At 28.5% G+C, this 21,684-nt stretch overlaps 1 protein-coding gene across 1 annotated transcript in view; it reads left to right on the forward strand.

Moving 5' to 3' along the window:
• LOC107457065 (USP6 N-terminal-like protein) overlaps positions 1–21,684 on the forward strand; it is a 58,214-nt gene that overhangs the window by 15,078 nt on the left and 21,452 nt on the right. The window contains exons 2-3 of the mRNA XM_087168998.1: positions 19,912–19,959; positions 21,208–21,358. Of these exons, the coding sequence (XP_087025124.1) occupies positions 19,953–19,959; positions 21,208–21,358 (158 nt within the window). The 5' untranslated portion in view covers positions 19,912–19,952. The remainder of the gene's footprint in view (positions 1–19,911; positions 19,960–21,207; positions 21,359–21,684) is intronic.

Here is a 21,684-nt window from a genome sequence, read left to right on the forward strand (position 1 = left end):
CAGTTAAATTTTAAACCGAATCGACTGAAAATTTATGAAGTTGTCTTAAAAATTCTTATGTAAAGTTACAAAATCTTATTTAATGTAAAATTTATATAAACAATGCCAGGTGCGGTAGATTTAAGTTTTTATATTATCTAAAATTTCAATTATTCCCCGAAAAGCCCCCTTTTATGCCAAACACCATATTGTAAGGGGCTCAAGGCTGTTCTTAGAATGCGACTCTTAACACTCGATTCTCATGTTCTGGAAGAATTTATTCAAAAACTATACACATTTAGGATGGTCATTACAGAACTCCATGCGAACAATCAGATTTGTTAAATGTAGATGTACACTTACCGAAATCTATAGAATAATTAAATTCTATAAAAATTTTTGAAGGCTCCAAATTATTTCTTTTATCCAAATTATTCTCAATTTATTTTTGTACTAGTGTTATTGTTTCAGAGTGTAAATATGGCATGTTTTTGTCCTAGTATTTTTGTTCCTCAATTACGTTACACTTGACTTGTTTATATTTTAGACCCTTGTTTGTATTTAGACAGAAACAGTTCGTTCGCATTATTAGTAATAATTATTATAAATCTAACTTTTAAATTTTTCACTGATCACAAAATTAGATTTACTGAATCTTAAATTTGATAATTTTATTTGTTAATTATTATAGTGTAATATTTTAAGATTCCACGAATTAATTAGTATTTTGTAAGAAGTTTCTTTACATAAACTATATTTTTATCTCCTTAGTGAGCTTATAAATGTAATAACAGCAGTAGGATATAAAGTAGAAAAAGAGAAGGCGTTGCAATTTATTTCACCTTCGCCTTTCAATGAAGCGTTACCATTTTCTCAGTTCCGCTCGCTTTTTATAACCGGATGGAGACACTGATTGTAGCTGCGCTTAGAGAGAATTTTTGGAAGATTAGGTGCCCGTAAATGAATACTAACTTAAAAAGGAAATGGGATTTTTGTTCACTTTCTAAGTTTTGGGATGTGGCTTTTTTAAAATTTATTAGGTTATTTAAATTTTTATTTCTACCCCGCAATGCTTTTTAACACAAGTATACTCTACAGTGCTGTTTACATAAGTGCAAAGTCATTCTTAAGTACAGTTTTTAAATGTAGGCATGTTAAGTACAGTTTTTAAATGTTATGTGTTTTCAAATTGTGGAAATTTCTAAGGCTAAGTAATAAGTGTCAAATTCCTACTTTTTTTTTTTTACCAGATCATTACATTTTCAGTGGCCAAGGTGTGTCCTAATAATTTCTGTCCTAATAATTCCCTGAATTTCTTTACTTATTTTATACATAATTTAAACACAACAAATGATTGGAAAAAATTTTTCGTCTAAAGAGGCAATAAGCATATAATATTAACGTACTAGGCACTCAAAATCTTTTCAATAATTTTTGTTCTCTTTTTTTTCTTTATTTATTTGGGAAAATTTCCGTAACGTTATCTGTTGCGTCAACTGCAATTGCCAAGGCGGATAGTAAACTGGCATAAAAATTAACTCCTGTAGAAATTTGCTTGGGGATGGCTACGAGTTATACTCTTCGAGTTAGTCCTCTTCTGAGATATTTTTTTTTTTTTTTTTTTTTTTGTAAGCTCTCGAAGGCCAGCCCATTCTGTCACAGATTATGCTACGAAAATCTTCCCATTTATTTAATTAGTTGACTTCAATGATGCTTTGATACCTTAAAATAATGTACGCAAAGATTTAGAAACTGGATGGAAATGTATATTTAAACTGTCCCTAACTCTACTGTATGCGTTCAGAAAACTTCAAAAGCATTTTTCACAATGCTTAAATTGAACAAATCTCCGAGTTCATTTCAAATTAAAACTGCCCATTTAAAATTTAAATTCGTTATAGAAATGCGTAGTTTTCATTTCCTTCATTTTATCGCAATTTTTGACATTTTGGAGGAAATTTTTATTTTTTCTAACCGTGTAAAATAAATATGTAAAAAATTCATGTTTACTAGTATATATATGTACATAATATCTTCATCACTGAAAAGCTGTACACTCGCCATTTTTTTTACGCATAATTTGGATAAATTACTTTTTACATGACATTATTTTTATTATGAAATTATTTTTTCCATCCTTAAGGAAACCTAGTTCCTTATTCTTTTAATAAGGCTGTTCAAATATAACGTTAACATTTTATTTGTGGTTTTGGATACCCTCTTAGGTTTGAAAAATTCTATCGCAAACCGCTTGCCCTAATCTGCTCACGTGATATTTTATGCAAATAATTTAGTCGGCTTATACATAATTTAAAATTCTTCCATGGTGAAGTTTAAATATAATTTGTTCATTCTAACTAACTATCATTATTTCGTCAGTGTAAAGATTTTCTTTAATCATCCATACATAATGTTAGGCTTAATTCTTTTCCTCTGCATTTTCCATGGAATTAATTTTGGCAGCATTTCAGACTACAGCTATAAAGAAAATTCTTTTTATTGTAGTCGGCTAACGGGAATCGTCATTACCGGGAAAGTGCCCAGTGGGGGTAACATCAATCGAAATCAGTCAGCAATGACATAAAAGGGTATTTCGGGAATCATCTGCCCTCTCCCACTGTCATATTAGATTAAATGCTCTGTCGTGTTCGGCATTATTTCCTCAGTTATGTTTCGTTCCAGCTGAGGAAATTGAATTATTTCCTTCATTTTCCGTTTGGTATTTCATAACCCTAGAAATGATACGAAATCACGTTCGTTTCCCAAACTTTTGCGAATAGTTTTCGAATTTTCCTTCCATAAAGGTATCAAAAATCGTTTTAGGTTCCCAGAGTTAATCGAAATCGTTTCTTTTAAAGGTTGATTTTATATGTTTAAAAAAATATTATGTTGCTATGTATTATGTAATTGGTAAACATATTAGGTTAATTTGCAGTTGACATGTATTGTATATCTGGACATGTCTCATTTTTTCAATTACTAGTGGGAGAGAAGGATCTATTTTTGATGAAAACCGCTCTGGAAATAGAGCTGATTAATGCTGTTATCTAAATACTCCTCATGTTATAAGAATTTGCTCAGTAGAACGATGTTAATATTCTAACATAAGAATTTTTGTGTGTGTAAACATGATAAAGTAGACCTTAAAATGTTTAATTTTCAGTTTAGAGTCTGGGGCAGTAGGCTCTAATAACTTAATAGTCACTTTTCCCTTAAACGTAATATGTCTGAGACCAATGTTGATAGGTCTTTTTCATTTAATAGCCATTTTTTGCAACCTTTTTTGTTTGGATTAAATTATATTTTTTAAAAAAATTCACTTTAGCAGTAAATTCAACAATAAAAATATAAATATATGATAAAATTTAGTTAGACTGATTTTAAAATACATTTTTTGAAAATATTTGGGGAGGCGAATACATTTAATGTATATGCTACAGTGTATAATTCAGCTATTTCATAGAATGACTAGGTTTTTTTAATGAAATAACTAGAAAAGTCAGTTAAAGTACATAACAGATAAAAAATTTCATACTTTACCTAGTTATTCTATAAAATACTTGTTATTTTATGAGATAACTAATGATCAACTGTTAAAGTGAAAATAGACAATTTCAAAGACAATTTAAGCTACAATTTCTCGAAAAATACATTTTATCCCTATTGCGGATAATTAAATAATTTATTGTTAGAATGTGAAACGCTAACGTAAATACACCGTCTAAATCATACGCCTAAAAGCGCATACACACATCATTGCAAAGCATCTACAAGCGGTTCAAAACTGACAAAAGCAGCTAGAAACGGTTCTATGAAATTTCGAGTGCCATATTTCATACTTTAACGATCATGTAATCGTTATTCTATAGAATACCTAGTTAAATCGTAGAGTTCAATAATTTTATATACTTAAACTGACTTGTCTAGTTATTTCATAAAATACCTAGTTATTCTATGAAATAACGGATTTCACACTTTATCGGTAACAAGCACACAATATACATTACATTCGGTAGCAATATACGAGGGACTAATATAGGGACATTTTATCAATGTAATATACATTACATTTGGCAACAATATATGTTGCAACTTTGAAATATGTCAATTGTTAAAGAACTCTTCTTCCACATGAATCTTTCCACCATAAATTGATGGATCAACTGAGTAACTGAACAAACTCGGAAAGATCAAAAGCAAAATAACTCAATAAACTGAAGGATCAAAATTTTGAATGGAGACATTAGACTTTCTGATGAAAATTTTGTTTTTCAGAGTCTCTGCATTAAAGTACTTTAATCATTAAAAAATTTTCAAAAAAAAGGAAGAAAAATGGAAAAAGTGGTCAGTTTATTTTAAGTCGCCACTTCTTTTTTTGTTGTTACGTGATGTTTGCTAAATACTAAACCCCAGGGATTATTATAAAACTTTGCTCAGTAGAGCGATGTTAATATTCTAACTAACATAATTGGTGTGTGTGTGTGTAAACAACAAAAAGTAAACATTGTATTGCGCATCTAAACGATGTTCAAATCACGATTGTGGCTATCTCTTAGATTATCTTCAGTTTTTTATAACTGTTCAAAAGTCGTTTTTGAATATTTTTTTTTATTTGCTTAAAGCTATGTTTATCGTTTTTTTTCTTTGCAATTTGATTTGAAATACTTATCTTTCTTAAGATATTTTATTAAATAATAAATTTTTATTGTCATTTAGAATGTTTTGGAGGTTCTTTAAATATTACCCAAAGATCTATGGTTGGTTTTTTGACGTCGAAAACTGGTTTTGACCTAATAAGTGTTATAAACTCATAAAAATCGTCAAAAACCTGTGATGACACTCATGATGTTGTAGTCCATGTATAATTCAGTTTCTAGCATTTCATATAAACTTTTTAACAAGTTATCTTTTCAACTTATGTTAAATTATATTAAAAAAGTAGAAAGTGGTATTTAATATTTGACCAAAAAGAAGAAAAAAAAATACCTGCATTGCGCTGTTTTAAATCGGAATAATTTTTATATTACTACATAAAATTCATGTTTTTAGATGTTTTTGATGTAACAGTTTTATCCATAGTTAAAAGGTCCCGTAGTGGACTGATCGTTAAGACACGGTTCCCAGCAGATCACCGAAGTCAAGCATCACTGGCTGCGGTCAGTGTGCGGGTGGGTGACCCACTTGGATCAGTCTGCGTAGGGACCGAGGGTGTGCGGTATTGGTCCTCGTTAAACTGTGCTACCGTAAAATGCTCGACTTCGCACGCAGGTCGTCGGGCTACCGAAGCGGGGGTGCCATCCCCTCCGCAGAGGATCAAAATTGTGATGGCATGTCTTCGGATCATCCTCCGGGGTGTTTCCCAGACCGTCGCCAATAGCCCATTGTGCAGCTCTAGTGCGACGTAAATTAACAACAGCAACAACCATATTTAAAAGCTATTAAAAAAACGCGTCAAAAACTTGTTAATTCTGCAGGAATCTTAAATTAAATTTAAAAATTAATTACTTTTTAAATCTATTCTGTCAATGTTTAAAAGTAATTGAGAAACGAATCCTGGTTTAATGTTTTCTTTATAACTTTAATTTTTTTTTTTTTTAAATTTTACTTCCAGAATTAGTTTTAACAACGGCTAAAAACATCATTTTACTGTCTGTTAATTGTATTCTATCCTGTTTATTTAAATATTTGGTACTGTTCATTCTGTTGCTAATAGGATATAGTCTTTATTATACTTAATTGAAAACTAATTAAAAAAAATAAATGAAGTTATTTAAGTTCAAAATTTAAAAAAATCTTAGTTTGAAATAGCCCGGAACTTATTTAAAATGTTTAGTGAAGAAATTTGCTACTCAAACATTTGAAGCGGTCGACTGTCTATTTCGTTGATGAAGCAAGCAATTCAGTAACTCATTTCAGCATTTTATTGCGGAAAGCAAAGTTTTCTCTATTTATTATTTTTAACTTAACGTAAAAAGATTGTCTTCTCTTGTCTTAATGCTCGTTATTAATTTTTCTATTGTTTCATCTGATGAAAGTATACTGTTATTTATTACATTTTACATTTCAACATTGTCTCTACCATTGTTCATTTTTACATATCTTTTTAAAAGAGTCTTTAAAAAGGAATGCTACGTTTTTTTTCCTCCCGTTTTCTACTTTTATTTTTTCTAAATATTTATGAAAATCATGGATTTTTCATATTTGGCAATATGCTTTTTGAAACAGCACCATTTTTTCGTGCTTTGATATGTTTTTGTCCGGAATTTTCTTTCTCTTATCATATAATCTCTATCAATAATGAAATACTGTTGTTCTCAGTAAAATAATGATAATATAGATAACAAATGTACAATGCACTAGCAAAAAAAAAAAAAAAAATATATGACCCTGAATTCTTTTTTATCTAATGATCGGATTTTAACGTTCTAAAGCCCAACAGTTCGAGAGGGTGAACTCTCAAATATATGCTAATTAATTAGTGGAGACGATATTTTAAGTTACAAAATCAGGCACAAAAACGTATTTTCTCTGAATAAACATACCCTTTTTTCTTCCGATTCGCACTATTGACCCCCAAAATAGTAACAGCAATCTGGGAAATATAGTCCCCTAAGTTAAGTCAGGAGAAAGTCTAAAGTTTGGATTTTTTAATGTTAATTTTACTCTTTGCGTTCTTTGCTATATCTTGAGAACTTTTTAAGCCAATTAAAAAAATTTTACACAATTATAAACTTTGTTTATTTAAAGATAATTCCGTAAACCTAATTCCAGTTGCATTTTGCAATGCAAAATTACATTCTTTGAAATTACATAAAAAATTGTATACCTTACCTTATTTTATATTTAGAATATTTTATATTTGGTTAAAATTATTGTATTTTTGGTTACTATTTTAATTTTATATTAACTAGACGTTTGGTTCCACAAAACTGGTTCCAGTAAGTTCAGTTTAGTTTTGATAATTTCACAAGAGGTTTAAAAAAAAATTACATCCTTTATTAGATAGTAAAACATGTCTTTATTTTTGTTAAAATTCTTTCTAAAAGAAGGAACCAGGTTTTTATCCGTATTTCTTCTTCCAATACTTGTTTGAAATGTATTTTTTTAATGAAAAAATTTAAACATTGTGTAGTTAAACTTTTGGAATTTTTACGATTGTGGTAAACTATGTTTGGCGCACACAGAGCTTAGATAAAAAGTTGTAACGAAAGTTACAGGATGTTTTTTCTCGGTTATCTTTAAAAGAAATAAACAAAACACTAAAAAAGTCACTTTTACTTATTTTCTTTGGCCAATTTTGAACTTCCGCAAAACTGTTTTTTAAAGTCGGGGCATCATTCTCTTAAAATATCGATGTTTCTTTCCTTGTATAGTGAAACAAAAAACGGGTTACTACTACTTATTTTTAGCTGCTAAAACGTCCCATCGATGTTGATGATGTTATCTCAAATATGATCTTAAAATTCATTAACTGTCCTCTCTGTCATAAGACCTTGACGCGTGCTAAGCATGATGTTAAAAAACAAAATGGCGCTTTCGAATATTAATCGTTTTCTTTAGAAATACTTCTAAATTTTGGCCTGACGTCATTTCAGTAATACATCTGGTGAACCTTTTTCGGCACTTTCCTTATGAATTAATATGCAAAATGTAATAGCAGTTTATACCAATAACCTATCGTTCATTTTGTCTTTTTTGACTTCCTTCTATTAATCAGTTGTCACTTTTGACGTTGACCCAAGGCACCATATTGAAAATTTATTACGGTTGGAAATAGGACAATGAGGAAGATATTTGGTGGTGCACTATTAATAGAAAAGTTGGTTTAACTTCTTGCTACTTAATGGTATTTATTTTTCAAAATTATAATAATTAAGAAGCCAATGTCCGACCGAGTAAAGATAAAAATTTTATTAACCTGGTCGAACTAGGATCTGATCTAGAAATGCTGAGGCCCACTGGTTCGTTACTCTGAACTCAATTTACATGTTTACGAAGTTAGTTTAAACTAAATTTACATGTTTATAAAGTGTTTTTAAATTTTTTTCTATCACAAGTAAATTACGATATATTAGTAAATTTGAGCTTATATTTATTTCAATTTTCGTTAACTCTAATAAACAATTCTTAAGAAAAAACACAAAAAAGAATTATTTGTTACATTTAGGGGGCCTTCGGAAATGTGGGGCCCGTAGGCCTGGGTCCTATCGGGCCTTATGATAAATCAAGCACTGGGTCGAACTGTGTTAGATCTTATAGCGGTAGTACAGGTGAATTACTAACATTAAGAATTAAGCAAAATTTTATTACTTTAAATTAATATTTTTGCCCCCTTAGTTAGTGAAATGGTGTGGAAATATGACTTAAATTGAAAATCTCAGAATTCATTGCATTTCTCAATTGGTAAATTCCAACTTTAGTATCGGTGAGGCTGTAGAAGATTATAATTCTGTTATAATAAAGTTATAATTCTGAAATTTTCTACAGATATACTAGTTGGAAAGGTAACGTTTAAACGCCACCGCTGTTGTAGCAACAAAATGTATTACTTAAAGCATTTTTTATCAAATTTTCACAATGTGGTTGTAGCAGAAGATATCAATTCAAAATGCTATAATCAATTCAAATTGCTATAATTATAGATTTTCTACTCATATGCTAGTTAGAAATGGTAATGTTTAAGCGCCACTGCTGACATAGCAACAAAATGTATACTATTAATTTAAAAAATGAGCATTTTTTATCCAATTTTTCCAATGAATTAGCAGAAGTTATCAATTCAAAGTGATAAAAATTTGCATATTTCTGATGATGGTAATTTACAACTTTTTTACACTATAGCTAACAGAAAAATACTTGGACTTAATACAATCAGAAAAAAAAGGTATTCTTATGAATCGAATAATCTCAAGAAAACTGAAGTGGAAAATATGATTTTAAATTTAAAAAAGTATTTTTTCGCTTTCATGTTGAAAGAACTTTCATTATAACTTTAAAACAAAAGAAGTATAGTTTTAATGTATGCTTATATTTAAGGAGTTTATCGTGTCAGAAACAGTTGAAATATTAAAATATTTTACTGCCCCCGCGAGAGACTGTAAAGATGCCTTTATTTATTAATTATTTATTCATTTATTTATTTATTTATTTATTTACTTTGATTTGGAATGGGATCTTAAATGTATGTTATTGCGACTTACCATTGTTTCGCTATAAGTTTTCCTGCGGGTTATAGGTAAAATGAGATTGACATTATTAGGTTTACGACGAGAAAAGGAAATTTAGAAACTTAAAAAATCTTTCCTTTATTCATAAATTTTATTTTGCCATGGGAGTATAGATCGATTTTTCGTAAAAGTTTGTAACTTCAAAAATAATCGATATTTATATCTGTTGGTTTTTCAGATATTTTGAAGGAGTACCAAATATGGCTATAACTCAATCTCCTTAAAAAAATTTGCATTTCTGTCACCTTGTTATTTATTATTTTGAAACTTGAAGATTCAAATACTTTGTGCATAACTGCCAACTGCGGGTACTTACCTGTTTTCTACTGGATTTTATTGTCCGTTTCTTCTAGTTTATTGGTTTAATTAAAATTCCCCTGGTTTTCTAACGCTTTAGAAAATTCCCTAAAATTGAGTATGTTTCCTAAAAAAAATACATATTTAAATAGAATTAAAATAGAATACACAATTTACTTTTTGCTTGAATAATATTTCAATAAGTATTACGAATACATAGTGAAGCGAGTCTCATTTATAGTAATCAGTTTAAAGCTTTTTCTTTTCCTTTCTTTCTTTATTTATTATTTTGGTTCTAAAATGTTTCAGTTTATTTTTATTCAGAACTCCATTTTTAAATTAATTAAAAAGATTTTTATCTATAAATAATAAATTACTCGTCTATTACTATTCAAAACTATGGGTTAACATAATAAAAAACTTATCAAATTCAAGTTCATTTAATGCCTATAATAAATGGAAAATATTCCTTACCATTTATAGCTATTAGTGTAATAAAATATTTGTATTTTGAGGACAATAAAAGCCCCTAAAATTCCCTATATGTAAAGTATTTAGCATATTAAGCAACAGTTACCATAAAATTTGTATTTCGTAAAATTTAGTGATTTTTTTTTATTCACATTAACAGCTTTCAGGGGTCTGTTTAGAAGAAATTTGGGTCCGTTAACGGACCCTTCACAAAATATCTTTTCATAAAAACGGACCCTTAACAAAATATTTTGACTTAAAAACGGACCCTTCACAAAATAATTTATCTTTAATCGGACCTTTCGCAAATTTGTTTATCTTCATTATTGTTTTGTTAATCGAATAAACCCTTCCCAGGAAGGGGGGGGGGAAGAAAGATAGATGTAAACGAACTAAATTTTGTCTTCCGCAGACGCTTCTTCCTTTATTCGTCCGAAATTAATATTCTGGTTTCAGCAGTATAGGCTAAATACCAAATATTTATATATTGCATCGCTAATTTCGTAGCTGCAATTGCTGTTTATTTTTTAAAATTTAACTCTTTTAATTATAATTTTACAGTGTTGAACATAATCTTGTATGTCTTTACAATTTAAAAACTCCTTGAAAAAGTTTTTTTTTGCAGTAAACGGACCCTATTAGCACTAATTCACAAAATCGGACCCTGATTGAAAGAATGTGACTTAACGTTTATTTTATATTCACAAATTACGAGTAATTTTTTTCACGATTTTGCGAAAACGGACCTTTTACAAAATGTCTGCACAGACCCCTGGCTTTGTTTGTGGAAGATAAGGGTTTTTTTTTTTTTTTTTTGAAATACCACTTTTTCTTCGTGCTCAGTAAATTTAAAACTGAATATTTATTGTTTTTCAATTCTGAAAACCGTCCTTGTCACTTCGAACGAAGCATATAAAAAGTTCGAAGAGACTGTCGCAGTCATTTCAAACGAAAGAACTATGAAAATTCCTCTTCATATAAATTTCATTCCAATTTTGAACCGATCATTCTCTCAATTATCCTCTCCCATTCAATTATGGAGGCATTATTTTATTGTGTAAAACGCAATTCTTCGGCCTCTTCTAAAAATGGCTTTTCTCGTGGGAAGCGTCGATCTCGGTGGGCGTTGAACTGAATTTGAGAACCACAACCTAAAGAACCACTTAAAAGATTATGAACTAAAAGTATTGTGAGTGCTCTTCACTTGAACAGAGGACTAGCTAGTTTTAGATAGCCCTATTTACTATCTACTGGAAACGCGAGCACAAGACTAATATTAAATTATGTGTTCTTTTCCCTCCAGTTTTATCGCTTAAAGTATCAATTAACGCTTAAGATGTTTGTGAACGACGACAAAGCTCTCAAGGAGATCTGGATTTAGTAAAGTATCAGTTAAATGTATTTTTAGCTGATGAGTGATTTTAAGGTCTCGTATTGTGTGGGAATTCGTTTTAAATGGACGTGAAATCAAAAATGTTGAAGTAAATAGAATATTTTAAAACTCATTTTTTTCAAGTAGTCTGAAAGGGAGAAAATCTTTCTTTTTTTCAGTCTCTCAGGAGATCTGTTTCTCTTTTTCAGTCTATCAGAAAATCTTTCTCTTTTTCAGTCAACTGAAATTTATTTTACATAAAATATGAATTTGTTTTACAAAAGTTATTGAATTTTAATTCCTTGTATCCCTTTAAAAAAAAGGGGGGGGGGTTAAATTATAAAATTTTAGCTTAAGCTACTCTAACAATTATAAAATACTGCTGAAATGCATAAATGCATTAATAAAACATCCTATTTATCGTAAATTTAAAGAAATATGTATAAAGAGTATTAAGGCTCGATTGAGATAGGTCGAGACCTTGAGTTGAGTACGGATTTCAGCGTCCTCAAATTTTTACTGAACTCTGAACCATTCACTGACCTTTGAACCAAAGAAAAAAAAATGCATGTTAAGAAAATATATAAATAATAGTAGTGAAGGTCTTAACCTTTTAACACAGATAGGACACTGGTATCCTTTACATATATTTTTTCTAACTCTCTAATTGCAAGTAATAATAAATTTTGGTATTTTTTTTTAGTTATAAAAAACAGTCTAATAGTTGCTAAAAAATATGTTAGATTCTAGGAGTTATTTGTTCTAAAATATAAAATTCAAAAAAAAAAAACTTCATTCATATATTGAAAAATGTATCAATAATTAATTTTGTAAATTAAAGAAATTTCAATGATGAATTACTATTTTTCTTAGATATTAATAACTGAAAAGTACAAATTTGAAAAATTACATTTTGGGAATGAGTCATGTTTGGTAAATTTTACCTTTAAAGCAAAAGGGACACTGGTGTCCAATGTTGTATTTCATAACCAAAAATTATTAAAATGCATCATATAATATTTTTCTCTTATTTTGACCTGAATTGAGAAAATGATGAATTGACAGAATGATGAAAAATATGTTCATTAAAAATTCTGTGTTAAAGGGTTTAAACTTTTTACTTATTGTAGGACTGCTGAGTGGATGATTAAGATTTAATTGCAACTCAATACATTATATTGTTTCTAATTTGATAAGTTATTTATATCAATCTCTAATAAGCTTAGTCTATGGATATTTTAATTATAAATATTACAGAAGAAAGCATTACTTGTGAATTAATGCTCTAAAACCTTTACTAAAAATACTGACAACCTTTTTTTTTTTTTCAAAAAAATTTTTTTTTAAAAGCTAAAGCACCTTATGGGCAAGTGTACTAATAATAATTAGGACCTGAATGTTGCCTAAATATTATTTTAAATTACTCATATAATAGGATTCAAACAGTTCTATTGCTCTCTGTGAAAGAATTGATCATACGCATGAAAATCAATTTATTTATATTACAAACGATATTACGATACCAATAACATTCCAATGTGTTTAGCAATTTTGCGGTGTCATTGTTTTGCATGGCAGTTATGCTATAGTTTTGACTAGACGTTAAAAATAAGCTAAAAAGTTTGAAATGTCAGCTTTCTGTTTTGAGGTCTGTCTGCGTTTTCTTGTAGTTATTGATTGAATACAATCCCTTACCTTCCATTCTACACCTTAATTACGTTTACTGTTACTAGAAATGAAAGTATTTTACTTATACTTTTGTAAACTACTAGTATAGCTCGTTCACCAGGAGTTGGCACTTGGCTCCGCCTTCATCACGTGGTATGCGACGATACTATTTCGCTATTTTTGAGAGAAGGTTGGGAGCAATCCTGAACAATGTTGCTATTTGGCGATCGTTTAGCAAAAATATTTATTTCGCAAACTTTATGTGCATTTTTTTAACAATAAATATTTCATAAATTTGATGATATTTTGCACCATTTTTTATGATATTTCTTTCTTTTGAGTGAATACTTTGTCCTTTGAGTCATTTCGCTGGGAGTACAGCAGTTTTTAAATTTAAACTATATTTAATTAGCTAGTGTAACAAAATGTATAATAGTAGACGATAAAGCAAAGTAAGTGACTGAAAAAGAATTCACTTTTCGTGTTTGGTGCAAATTAAGGGTTGTCTCAATTTCAACAACGGAGATGTTTCTCTTCTAACTCCCGCGCTGAAATGAACTCTGCGTCCCAGGAGGTGGAGCCAAGTCTCAACTTCTGGTGAACGAACTATAGTCTGGTCCGGATCATAGAGTTGATATAGTAGGTCCCAGTATTTCAACTCTATGGTCCGGATAGCCTGCTCGATAGGGGACTGGGCCCATGTCCGAGAGTTGGTGGGCTCGAACCACGCTAGTCGAAGGCTCCCCGTGTAGTAAAATGGTGACTGATGCTTGTTAAATCTGTCGAGTCGCAAAGTCCTCCATGTTCTCATAGCAAATCATAACCTCTGGGGGTACTGAATTGGAGATTGATCGTTCTCTGATTCAGGTTACGATCTGTGGATGAAGGAATGGATCCGCCCTATAAACGGTACGTGACGTATGGGTGTGGCAGAACTCGAATTCTTGACCATAGATGGCACCACGGGAAAACAAGAACAATCGCAACCCTCTGCCTTAACAGGCATACGTCAACAACTACTAGTAGTTGAAATATATATGAGCTTTTGTACCTACAATGGTTATGTAAAGTTATCATTGGATTTACTTCGAAAAAAAATAGGATTAATTGGTAATTTAAGTCACAATAAATAAAAAATATTATATTTAGTATTTTAATAATTTTTGGTTATGAAATGCAGCCTGAAACATCGGTGTCTTTTTCTGCTTTATAGGTAAATTCTTCGGAATTCTACTCACTTCCAAACAGTAATTTTTTTAAATTTGAGCTTATTTTGCGATATTTTTTAGATCTAAGAGAAACAATTATTTTTTATTGAAATTTCTTTAATTAACGAAATCAATTAATTGATAAATTTTTAAATATGATTGAAACAATTTTCGAACTTTTTTTTTTTTTGGAATTTTATATTTTAGTACAAATATAATTTCGATAATCTAACACATTTTTTTAGTAACTATTCGACTGTTTTTTATGTTTTAAAAATGCCACGATATATTTTTTCTTGTAATTAGAACGTTAGAAAAAAATGTATAAAGGGACAAATGTGTCCCATCTGTGTCAGGTTTAAGTTGCTTTTGCATGTTCGTAAGAGAGACAGACCACTTTCCGACTAAATGCAGTTCTCAAATTTCCAATAAAGGTCTGTGTTTGATGTTTTATTGGTTTTCTGACGCTACAAGCTAAATTCATTAGCAATTACAGTTAATCACTAATCAAAATTTCAAACACTTTTCGGTTAATTAAAGTGCTTAAATTTCAAATGAAGATCACTACTTAATGGCTATACAAGTTTCAAGAGTTTCCTAATAAACTCATCAAGCAGAATTTATCGCCAAATAAATTTTACTCACTAATAGAAATTTTGACCACTTTCTGTCAGAAACTTTGACGTTAAAGAAGAAGAAAAAAATTAAATCTAGTTTTTTAACATAGTTTTAAATAAGAAAAATTCATGTTTTTCCTGTCATCTTGTTTTGAATCGTGGATAATTCGCTGTAGGGAAGTAATTCGTATGCCATAATTTGTTTGCATTTTGATTGTTCAAATTAAAGAAAAAAGGTTCAAATTATTTTTGAAAAAAAAAAAAAAATTTTTTTTTTCAAAAATAATTTGAACCTTTTTTCCTTTCAAGTATTTGAAAATTTTTGGTTTACTCGGTTTACATGAATTATTTTTTCAAAATTTTAAATTACTAATGGACGTGAAACAGAATTAGTCATGAAAAGTTTCTCCCGTTCTTTATAGCGGCCTGAAAGCAAATATCCCTCACCTTAAACACAATTTTTAAATTATAATTTTTTAGTGAAAAAAGATGACTCTCTATTTCCTAATGTTAAAAAAATAAGAAAGAAAAGGAAAATTGTTGGAAGGAGTGGTGTGGTTTAAATGCGATTCCAAATATTAAAATGCTCCAGACTAGAGCCTTTGTGTTTTAGTGTCATAATCAATTCTATAATAGGTCATTTTTGTTTACCGTTAATTAATACGTTGAATAAAATCCATTTTCAATCTATATTTATAGCCACTGAATATCCTGTTTCACTTTGTCAGGTTAAATATAAATTTTATAATTGAATTATATTTGGAACTGATAAAGTTCGTGTAGTAATAAATTCTTTCTTTAATTTCCATTTAAAATATCCTTGCCTTTTTTAACTTCGAGCTATCGTGATTTATGACACATTGGAACTCTTGACGAGTGCCAATATAAACTACATCAAAGTGTGAAACATAATTATTTTTTTCACGTTAATTTACCAGTTACTTCAATACAAAGCAAGCTATATATAAATATTACAAATAATTGATATGACGTGCGTGTTCCTTTTCACCTCAAGAAGTAGCTATATTTAGACTCAAAACATTATGATCTTGTTTTCAAGCATTTTTTATTTTTCCCCCACTTCAATGGCGTGTGTAACCAAGTTAACATTTATTTGTGTATTTTTTTGTGTTTGACACAATGGTTCTTCTCTTGCAATTTCTTTTATGGTGAACACTGTAAAAATACATTTAAAATTAGTTTTTAAAATTTAACAAAATTACAGGAATTATTAGTTTGTTGTTTTTATTTTACTATATTTTAATATTCTTAATTTTACTCCCAGTATACGGTTCAACGACGAGCACAACCGAATTACTGACATTTATTTGTGTATTTGGCTGGCAAGCAATAGTCTCCTACATTTTTTTTTTTTTTTTTTTTTGTGGCGAAATACATGCGAATCTAGCTCTTAAAATTTAACAAAATTATAAGAATTATTAATTTATTGCTCTTACTACATTATTAAAATTTTTAATCTATGAATTTCAAATCTGGTTTCTTTTGATATATTCAGTAAAACATTGCTTGTGAGTCTCAAAAAATCTAATAAAAAATATGCACATGTGCATCATGTTCAAATTATATTTTCCTTCTCTCCTTTAAAATGTTTGTCTTCTCGAAGAAAAACATCTGTTAAAATCTGCATTGGTACCTTACGTGTATCAGTTCATTAATTCTGTTGAAGGGAGATACAGTTTCTCCGAAATCAAATAGTAAGGGTACATTTATCGGGAATACGCAAGGCTTATAAACTTTTTTCAGAAGATCTGTGACTAATTCTTTTATACAGTAATGCGAAAATAGAATTTTTTTAAGGAAACGGAGAGTGCACAAGCACATTTGATACATGCCGGCCTCTTATGACTAATGCTACCCTCTATCTAATCCATAGCAAAAATTAACATAGCAATCTTTTTGATCAGATGGTGTGTATTGTTCTTTAAAATTCAGTTTAAATATTTTATAAAGGATTGAAACATTTCTAAGAGAAGCGCAAGAAACGAGGATTTAAATCAGCTTGATATAAATTGTGTTTTAAACTGATTTTTAAAAAAAATGAAAACCATTGTTTTGAATCAACTGATTTTTTTTTTTTTTTTTTTTTAAGTTATTTTAAATCAAACGAGTTTTGTAAAAAATCATTGATCTAAAAATTTCATTTTTATATAATGTAATATTGCTTAAATTTTTATTGATTTTCATAGTTTTAAAAATATTGTAAAATAGAAAGCCGAATTACAGCTGTTTTGAAAAGATATTTTAAAAATCTTTATTCAGAAGAATGCTAACTAGGAGCAAAGTGAAAATGTATTGCAGTTGTTGTATAAAATAATTTTGAATTGAAACATAAAGGGATTATTTTATTACAAAGGATGATTTTCTGATTTTTTTATAAAGTTTTTTTCCAGTTGTTGATATTGTTGCAATTCTATTCCCTTTTAATAAATTTAAATCATTCATTTGCATGCATTTATCGATTTTTAATGCAAAAAAATAGTTTGAAATATATTGTGACGATTGACTTTTAATAAATTTTAATTTTTAATTAGGTATATTTGTAAAATTTAATTTATTACAAACTAAAGTACCTTTAAAAATTCAGATTTAGTTTTTTTTAATGAAAATATCGAAAAAAAATTCACGAACCCTGAAAGGGACACATTTTCTGACGTTATTAAGACTTATGCCCCCTTCCTTTTGCCTATGCCACCTCCTGATTCATAATAAAATTGATATTTTTAAATAAATTTAAAACGAAGTATTTCTTTGAAGTGATTCCACTCATTATCTGAACTTTTTTTTGTATCAATTTACTTTTGCAAACGTTGATATTGGTAAAGCTTGAAGAGAGGCGCAGATCCTTTCTTCAGTGAAGAAGACGCTAGGATGATCTTGAAGAAGTGCGCTGTTTATGTCCAGCGATGCGTAGAGAGCAGTCACAATAGAACAATGATGGGATACCGCCTGCCTGGGTCAAGTTGAATAGAACACCAACACCAGACTTAAATAAATGAAGAATAAAAAAAAAACGAGAGTACATTGGCAAGGAGTAAATCTATTCGGTCATTGGCAAACGTTAATGAATCGGAACCTTTCCAATTGACGAAATGCAGTGAGAATTCATTATGGCTATGCGGTTTTATTATTTGGTTCATATTCATTGATTTATTATTTTTTCTTTACTTTAGCGGCGTTTTAATTTTTTTTTTTTTTTCGTTTTGAGAATGAAATGTAAAACAAAGAATTTCATAAAAATTAGGATATTTCATAACAATTTATAAATTTTAAAACAAATAATTACCTTAATTAGAAATTAAATACATATTAAAGAGCGGCTACACTTCTAATATGAAAAACCATTTGTGATTAAAATTTTAATTATTTAAGTTGTTGGTAAAAAATGTTTTATTCCACAGAGATAGGGTTTGAGGACTCATTCGTAATTATTTGAGAAGTAAATATTAAAATTTTAAAAAAATTTACCTGGCAGATTCATAAGATATTTATATGTGAATCGGAAGCTTTTTTCTGATACCTATTTCTCAATAATTACAGAAAGTACTTATTCATGGAATGACCAAATCGTGTTGTTGTAATGTGATAATTATGTATACTTTATCTGAATGTTTAAAAAGCTTTTATGAAATATATATAACGATTAAAATACTAAGAAAACAAGGAGAGAAAAATTTAAAAAAATTTTAAGAGAGAATTAGAAAAATTATTATAAAAAAAATTTGAAATTTTTAAAATTTAACAAAAAATGCGAGAAAGTAATACACAATGAGAAGATATAATCTTGTCAGCTCACATGATTATATCCGCAAAATAGTGCTTTCTAATATTGTATTAATGTAACCAAAGAAAAATATATTAATACAATAGTGCGAGAAGTACCAAAAAGAAAAGAAACAGATTCCAAAATAAAACAAAAATTCAAGAAAATCCAAAATAAAACGCAAGTAGGAATATAAAACTAAAAGCAAAAACAGACATCCATGTCTTTACTGACATCTTGCAAAAATGATTTAAAAATATTTTCGTAATTAAATATATATATATATCTATATATATATATATAGAGAGAGAGAGATATATATAGATATAGATAATATAGATATATATAGATATAGATATATATACAAACAAACTTTAATGTGATTAAAATTTTTAATTCATACTAATGTGTGGAATGAACCCAAAATGAGCAGCTGACTAAATTTTAGAAATAGCTATATATACAGTCGGTCTTCTATTTAACGAACTTTCATTTTATGAATTTCTCTATTTTGCGATTTTTTTTTTTTTTTTTTTTTTTTTTTTTTTTTTTTTTTTTTTTTTAGGAACCAAGAAATTTTTAGAAATTTCTTTGTAAAATAACTTCGAAATACCGAAGTGAATTTTCTATTTAACGAACTTTTCTTTGAGATTCACTTTCTCTATTTCCCAAAATATTTTAGAACATTTCAAACTTGTTAATTTTCGATACCACTTAACTTTTAGAGAAAGCATTAAAATCCCTTTCCCTTTTTGTTTGCATTTCAAACGAAAAACTCAGACAAAATTAACGGATTTTATCAGTGCAATTAAACTTAAGAACGCATGTTGTAGTTTATGTTTAAAATTACTTTTATAATAAAAGCAGCTATAATTTTATACGTAATTTTTTGTTTTTTTTAGGTGAAAGTGTATGTAGCATGATAGTGTAACACTGGATAATGTTTTGCGCTGTTCTTGCTTTTCATGCAGATTTCTTTTATGGTTAAGATTTATAAAATAAATAGTAGATACTGGTTTACAAGATAAAGGTGTATCAATTGCTATTTTAATTATGTCCAGCGTTTATGAATTTAAAGCTTGTTTTGTGTTGCTTAAGTATTTCAAAAGGTAATTTTCCATTTAACGAATTTTCCATCTAACGAACTTATTTTCAGGATTTAACGACTTCGTAAAATAGAGGTCCGACTACAGACTCTTGGAAATTTAATAAAGTTGTATTTAGTGTGTTATAATTTATGGTTAAGTTAATTTTCTAATTAAAAATTGCTTATCTATTGTTTGTTTTATAGAATGTTGAAAAGAGCAACAGTACCAGATCTGGCTCTTAGGAATGATGAGTAAGCATTTCATTATTTATTTATTTAATCAATTTTATTTAATACTGAATTTTATGTAATACTGATGTAGAATTCTAAATTAATTTTAGAAAACTTTTTAATTAATGTTGAATTTGAATTAAAATTTAAGCATTAATATGTAATGTATCATTTTTGAAGCTGCTAAATGAAATTTGGTGGTCTTTTAGACTTTCTGGAATTTAAGAATGGATGTTAACAAACATTAATTTTACTATAATTGGTATAATTTTTTTAGTTTTATTTTCTATTAGTATTTTAATATAATTTTATTTATTTTATTTAAGCTCAATACTTTTGATTAAAATTATCTTTTAAAAAACAACAGTCATTAAAATAGCTAATTTAACGTTATAAAATATGTTAAGTTTTAAACATAAAATGAACCCCACTTCAAATAATTAACTCACAGCATAATTTTGACACTTTTATGGATTTTTAATGATTATCTTTTGCATATGAAAGAAGTGATTGAAATTAAACATTGATTTTAATTTTTTTTATGATCTGTTAGAATTTCAGGAAGTTAACACATGTATTTTTAAACATGTGTAGATCTTGGCATAGTAAAGCCATCTTTACAAATTATTCAAAAGGATATTTTTAAAACAATTTTAATTAAAAATGCCACAATTTCCTTACATGAAATAAAATGCATCCTTCGTGTATTGTACTGTTATAAATAGGAAATTTCAAGAAAGTATAAAGCTCCTGTATAAAAACAATACTAATAAACAGGTTAGTTTAAAAACAACTTTTTTGAAAATAATTCATTATTGTATCACCTCAACCTGTTCATAAATAATGATATTTATTATAAAACACAAATTATTTTATATCTCAATTGGTTTTTCCAAAGAAAGAAAAAAAGACTAAAATTATAGCTATAATTCAAAATTAGTTTAAACTTGTAGATAAAGGAAAAAATCAGTAATCTAAGATCCATAATCAAAGATCCATATATATTGCTTGTATCTGATAAATTGAAGTGCTATTATGGTAAAACATATGTAAAAACAATGCTACAATAAAAACTGAGCTATGTAAAAGAAAATCTATTTGATTGTTAGTAGTATTTAATATTCAACTAAACTACATTATTGTTGCAATAACTGCTGAATTTGCATAATATACTGAATTTCAAATGATTAGTTATATTATCTTCAATTATTAATTATGTCTTCTGAGACCTGAAGTATTAACAAATAATTTTTTTTTTTTAAATTCTAGATGGTCATGAAAATGATGTATTTAACAGTGATGATGATCAAGCTATTATAGCCAAATATGATGCAGGTAGATCTGAAACCAATGAAATTCTTTCATGGGAAGATCCAGCTCTAGAAGTTTACCATGTTACTGATCGATATGGATTTATACAGTAAGCCCATTTTTATTCTTTCTTCATTTTCGAAATTTCAATATCTTTTTTGAGAAATATTAGAATTAGCTATGATGACACTGAGAAACAGGCTCTTGAGAAAGACATGAAATTGATTCCCGATGGCAGCTTGAAGCTCACCAAACTGTAGATTAATAGATCAGTCAAGACAATGAAGGCAGCTTGAACACAATGCTTATCATATTGCCAATATCAGATTACTAAGGCTCTTATTTTCTTGTGCCAGCTCACTCGATCTTTTGCACAAGATCTCACCTCAAACCAGCTTGTGCATCCCGCATGTCTTCTTTCCTGTTCTACCTTTC

The sequence above is a fragment of the Parasteatoda tepidariorum genome, chromosome 8 (assembly GCF_982258835.1).
Source record: "Parasteatoda tepidariorum strain Cologne lab strain chromosome 8, Ptep-v5.0, whole genome shotgun sequence".
NCBI lineage: Eukaryota > Metazoa > Arthropoda > Arachnida > Araneae > Theridiidae > Parasteatoda > Parasteatoda tepidariorum.